At 44.9% G+C, this 6,000-nt stretch overlaps 1 protein-coding gene across 3 annotated transcripts in view; it reads left to right on the top strand.

Moving 5' to 3' along the window:
* Positions 1-3,042: 3,042 nt before the first annotated feature.
* Positions 3,043-6,000, top strand: part of LOC148401609 (neuropilin-2-like) — a 40,095-nt gene continuing 37,137 nt past the window's right edge. For 2 of the 3 annotated variants that reach the window (XM_088368354.1, XM_088368355.1), the window contains exon 1: positions 3,043-3,625. In XM_088368354.1, the coding sequence (XP_088224480.1) occupies positions 3,550-3,625 (76 nt within the window). In that variant the 5' untranslated portion in view covers positions 3,043-3,549. The remainder of the gene's footprint in view (positions 3,626-6,000) is intronic. The other variant, XM_088368353.1, reaches the window with a different exon arrangement.

The raw sequence follows: 6,000 nt of genomic DNA, 5'->3' as shown, positions 1-6,000 counted from the left end.
GGTGCTTAGGGAATAAATCTTGCAATCAAAGCAAGCAAACAACATTCTCTGACAGTAGAGCAAACCCACAGATGACCTGAGCCCATACGAAAGACAAAATGACCTGAATTTCTGCAGATTTAAACAAAACAAAAATGAATAATGTCTTACATTCCTGATTATATGATGCAAATTCTTATTTTTTTTTATGATACTGAATTAATTAAGTGTATGCTCAACATTCACACTCAGAGCAGTAACAGCCTGACTGCATCCTCTGCATCCTCGTGCAGTTGCCTGCCCCCATTAGGCCGACTTGTGCATTGCAAATGAAGATTGACAGACGGACAGACAGACAGAAACAGACAGGCAGATCCAACTATTTGCTTTTTTCCAACTTCAAGCAGCATTTTCAGAAAAGTGGAGGATAACATCCAGATGTTTCCATCCAGGCTGTCCAGCAGATGCTGAACCATTGTGCGTTATGTTAGAAAATGTTACAAAGTGCGGTGACAGCGTCAACGTGAAACTGGAGATGTGGATTCACATGCGCATGGGCTGATGAGATCAGGATGAACTGAAATTTTTATGATCCAACATGGAATCTGGGCCACCACAGACAAAGGCAAGACGACACTAAATATAATAGCTCTGGGATTTCTTCCCCCTCCTTGAACGATACATGAAATGGCTGAAAAAAATAATCTATAAATATATTTTAAAATATCTAATAAAAATCTGGGGGGTCTTATTTGGGGCTAGACTGACTTTTGGGGGCTGAGAAAATAATTTATAAATATATTTTAGAGTAATCAAATTCTAGGGGGGTTCTTATTTGGGGCTAGATGTATTTCTGACCCCGCTACAGCCACTCCCAACCCCACCCCTGGTGTAGCACCATCCCAGGAGACATTTTAGTCTTCATTTAATGGAGCAGTAATAAAAACGAATGGAAAGTTCTGCACCACTGTCCACTGTAGGATATCACCACCCTTGCTGTACTTCCAGACACAGTCCCCTTACCCCTATCATCTCTCTCTTGAAATGCTGATAGGGCCAAACCACCACTATTTGATCTAATTTTGAATCTCTCTTGAGTCTGCAGTGAACCACTCAAAAACACTTGAACCTTTGCATGCTGACTGGCAAAACCCGGTCTTATGATTGTTGTGGCTTGGTGGGCGTCTTGAAGCTGAGCGAGTGAAATGTAAAGGTGGCGGTGTTATCGGTCATGCTGTCAGTCTTCGGGCCAACTTTGTGATAAGAGGCAGCATAGCGGCTTGGGTTCTCCTCAGGCTCCCATGAGCGAGTGCAGCTGTGATGAGGTGGGCGACGGGGACAGGCGTCTGAATTCGGCATTTTTTCTGTAGTTTCAATTTCTGCCTCTCTTTTGGATTTCAAAAATTTGGATGATTAATAACTTTTTTTTCCCCCAAGTCCTTCAGTGGACTGTTGCCCTCCATTAGCCTGACCTAATGTTAGAGGAGAGCACATGTGGGGGGGGCAAAGATGTTGACAAATGGGCGCGAGGGGTATCACATGACCCCTGAGGAATGAGAGTGGGGGTCGCTGTGGTAGAGCATGGAGGTTTTACACTGTCTTACTCTTTATCGCTTTATCAGTGAGAGGGGGGTCAACGCTGAGGTTAAATAAAGGGCTCCCTACCACCGCCGAGGACATTTCATAATGCTTAAGTGACAAAATCAGGACAAATGATTGGATATTTTATGCCCCGCATAGAGCACCGGAAAGCCCCAATCAGAGTGACAGCTCCCTCGAGCCACAGGTGGTCTTAAAAAAATCAGTGACATGCTGCAAGAAGGCTATAAATTGATGGCATCTAGTCAACTATAGGTTGGAGTGGGGAAGGGGGAGTATATATGCCCACACGTGCAGACACACTTGTCATGCAGACTTCAGTCAAGGGCACTGGATTCTTTTTATTCTTGCAGCCAATTTTTTACGTTTTGCCAATTGACATGTTAGATATCCTCTCTTCCAATAAAGTAGAGAGGAGTTCCTATTGTAGTTTATTCATTAAATTTTGTAATTGCCATGTTGTGAGTTTGTTTAGGATGACCACAAACATCCATCCAACAATTCCCTGAACTGATTATGAACAGATTTCTTTCTTTTTTATCGATTTCAACTTCCCCTTTAGTGGCCGGCTGGACTTGATGTTTGTGCTTCTCGGTTATGTGTGCAGCAAAAAAAAAAAGCCAACAAAAAAGCACGGCACACATCAAGTTTATATTTCAATGAGGTCTTTATCGTAACTATTGTGTGACATCATGCATGACAGCAGCTCGGAATAAAGTTTTGTGGGAAGCGACATATTTTCCAGAACTTTTGAGTCTGTGATGAATCATCCAACCTCAGTGGCATTGGTATGCAATCTTTCAGTGCCTCTCAAAGCTTCTTCTTCTTCCTTTTAAGAATGCACCTAGCCAACTGAAATAAAGATGCCAACGAGGCCTCATTACGTCGAGCCCTTCCATTACATAGTAACTCAAACCATGGGCAGGGCACATGGGTAGGACTTTCTCAGCTGATTATTTTGGGCTCGCTAGTTTGTCATTAGACCGCCGCTGCTCTGAATTTAGCCCCACTGATTGCAGGGCAAAGCCTGGGCTGGGCTGAGGTGGGTTCCGCTGCGCCAATGAGTCAAGGTCTGTGACAATGGCAAAGTTCTTTCATATGCTCTATGGTTAAAAGCAACCATGTGCCATTTGTTGTGCACCCCTCCCCATTGCCCAGATAGTACCCCACCTTCACACTTTTTCTGGTCTCCTCCTCCGGCTCTTTGCAAACAGCCTTGGGAGGTGTTTGCTTTATTGCATGGCGTGTCTTATCTGTGTGGAGAGCGTCCTATCGGTGCTCTGATCGTCTCACGTCTGTTTGTGTGTGGGGAGTGGGGGGCGCGTGCAACCTATCGCCCCCCGATTATCCGGAGCCCGCCCTTCCTCTCTCTCGCTCCCCTAAATTCAGCCTGCAGGGGGCGGGGCCAAGGCGCAACGTCTGTAATGCTGCTCGGCTAAAGAACTCTCTCTCTTGCTCTCTCTCTCTCGCTCTCCCACATTCACACACGCGCAGGACTGTTACGCACACAAGACGCACGCTGGGGACGAAGCAGATCTCAGCTGCTCGTAGAGACGCTCACACATTCTGCTCCGTGCGCTTCACTCTAGTGTGAGACTGCCGCAGACCAGTCCACTTCAGGAAAGGCGACCTCCGCGTGCGTAAATCACGCTTGGACTAAAAGGCGCACCCGAAGCCAGACTGCACACTCCGCGGATCCTCCCGAGTCCCCCACGCCCGGAGTCAACCCAATTTTTTTTTTGTTTTTGGGGCATTATTTGAACATTTCCTTGAATGTGCTGTCAGAGCATGTTATGAGGCAAATTATAGACGCTTTTATTTGTTTTGTGACATGTAGTTGTCATGTTGATTGAACACGCACCGTGGGATTATTGAAGTCATACCCGTTTAAGCACGAAGGGATGTGGAGCACAATTTAGTGACTACGAGTGGAAAGATTGAAACATTGACACCAGCTTTGCGTCTTCCAAGATGGATTTTGTGTGCTCGCTGTTTGGATGGATATTGGCACTGTGTCATGTGGTGCTGCAGGTCAGGGGAGAAGACGGTGAGTTTTACTTACACTCCTTGTAACATCATGTGCCTTGATGTTTTGTTATTTATGGATTCAAAAGTTCATTTATCCCAAGTTCTCAGTAATTTGTTTTCTATAATATTTAATACAAATAATCCTACTAAACTATAGATTAGAAAACGCGCATTGGTGTCCAGAAAACGCGCATGGGCTATAGTTGATCATCGACACCACTGAAATCTTCATCGGGAGGTAAATAAAAGTATTTATCCTTCATTATCGGCTGGCTCGGATGTCTGCCGACCCCCGCAAGCAAGAACGCACCGGACCGCAGGACGAAACTAACTTCTATCAAATAACATTAAAGTTACCATTTTACAAAAAAAATATTCTAAGTACGCCAAACACATAGTTTTAAACCCTTTGGCGTGTGGAATAACAGCAAATGATACTTTTGGATTTTGTTTGAGTCAGCCCAAAACAGATTAATATTCTAATTTAATTAATCTTAGTTGAAATGTGTGAAGCTGTTAAGATTGTAGATTGTCCATGACAAATTATTTAATCATTCTAAAAATATGTACAGCGTGAAAAGTTTCTCTTTGTTAAATGACGATTACGAATCATTATCGGAATATGTGCAAATACAGGCCTAAACTATATATTAAGATAAAATGAAAAAAGTGCTTTTACTATTTTTGTAAAGTGTTTTTCTAGGTGTGTCATTTTATATGAGCTAGCCTATACACACATTCAAAAACTATATCTGTTGATCTAAATTTTCGTTTTGTTTATTGCTCTTAGTCATGGGAAGGAGTGGGCAATATATAACTTCACTGATGATTCTGTTGCCTTTATTGCTTCCTCTTTTTGGCTACCTGTTTCATCAGAGCTCCTCTGGCTGTGTGTGCGTACGTGTGCGTGTGTGCTGCGTCTGTTTACTGGCTGTCTATGCACCGCTGATGCTAGACAGATGTGGAGCTCTTGGCAGGAACGGCCCAAGCAGCTCCATCCCCTCCTTTTGTGTCTCCCTGCCAAGAGGCTGCCTCAAGAGCCACATTAGAGTCAGCAGCAGAGGCAGGAAGGGAGCAGCCTGAAGGCCGAGCAGGCAGCCTCGGGGAGCCAATGGAGAGGATGAGGAGTGCAGGACGCAGAGACAGAGTTGGGTGTGGAGATGAGCAGTACCCGCCAAAGCATAACGTGAAGGAGGGAGACTTGACCCCGGGGGGTGGACTGTTCGTGCCAGAGGGCAACATCAAAGCATGCTGGGTCATTGAGTTAAAATGAACAGAGGGCGAGCAGATCAGGATTCAAGAAGTGAGAGTGAAGTCACAGACAGTGGTTCCCTTGTGATTTGATGCTCCCGTGCATATTAGGGCCCCTTTAAAGAGTCATTTTAGCAAGTGGTCTCACATAATATGAGGAAAGCAAGCAGCAAGAAACTGGAGCGGCAACTGAATGACTTTCATGACCATGCAACCATGCAGAAATGTGCTTGGATGTGCACATGTCCATTTTCAAGCCTGCTCACCACTTGGGATGCAGAGAAACTTTGATTCCACACTTGTGCTGTAATCACAATAGCTTGACTCGCTGACATGTACATTAATTACCAGAACCACCAGGATTAATATCGCCTCCATTAAGCAGCTCATTTGCATGTTTATTGAGTGGGCGGTTGTGCAGCGCCTCCACCTATGATATCGGTTTCTCCCAGAGTTGGCTCTGCTCATTTAATCATTTGGGGTTTTTTTTCAAACACTCGCTTCAGGCTACTTCTCATTTCCCTTCCTTGTGTTTTTTGCTTTGTTTGTTGTTTGTCTCACGTCTTCCCCAGAGCTGCCCTTCAAATCTTTAAATCTCAGAGGTATCAGTTGTGAAAACAAGGTCACGTCTTAGCGTTACTTGGCCAAGCTTGTTCGATATGAGTCAGGTATGCATGCAAGCAAACAGCCTGCCTGCCTCCAAAAATAGACCAGAGCTGACTCTTTCACATGGCTTTATTTTAATGGGTGGGGGTAGGGGGGGCAGGCTTAGTAGTTGAGAGCACCAAGTTTGCCAGAGCATATAGAATTAATTGTTATTCAAAAGTGGGCTTGAAGCATTAGTGTTGTGAGCCTGGGAGAAAATGAAGCATTCAAAACAGGGGTGGCAACAAATCACCTGAGATTCATGCGGGAAAATATTAATTCTTCACGCGAAGAGCGTCTGTATTGTTGTTTGGACACCCTCGTGTGAGGAAAGAGAGCGCCAGGGAGGCGAGGAGACATGATACTGCAGTCAGGTAGTGTTTAGGATTAGGTCCCTGCAATGACCCCCCCCCCCCCCCCCCCTGCAGGCACTGCAGTAACCATCTGTTTACCCGATTGATCCATTGAACCATTGATCACAATGGGCAGCACTGTGCA

The sequence above is a fragment of the Syngnathus floridae genome, chromosome 2 (genome assembly GCF_059516105.1).
Source record: "Syngnathus floridae isolate MCC-2025c chromosome 2, RoL_Sflo_1.0, whole genome shotgun sequence".
Classification (NCBI taxonomy): domain Eukaryota; kingdom Metazoa; phylum Chordata; class Actinopteri; order Syngnathiformes; family Syngnathidae; genus Syngnathus; species Syngnathus floridae.
This window is presented reverse-complemented; position numbering and strand designations above follow the sequence as displayed.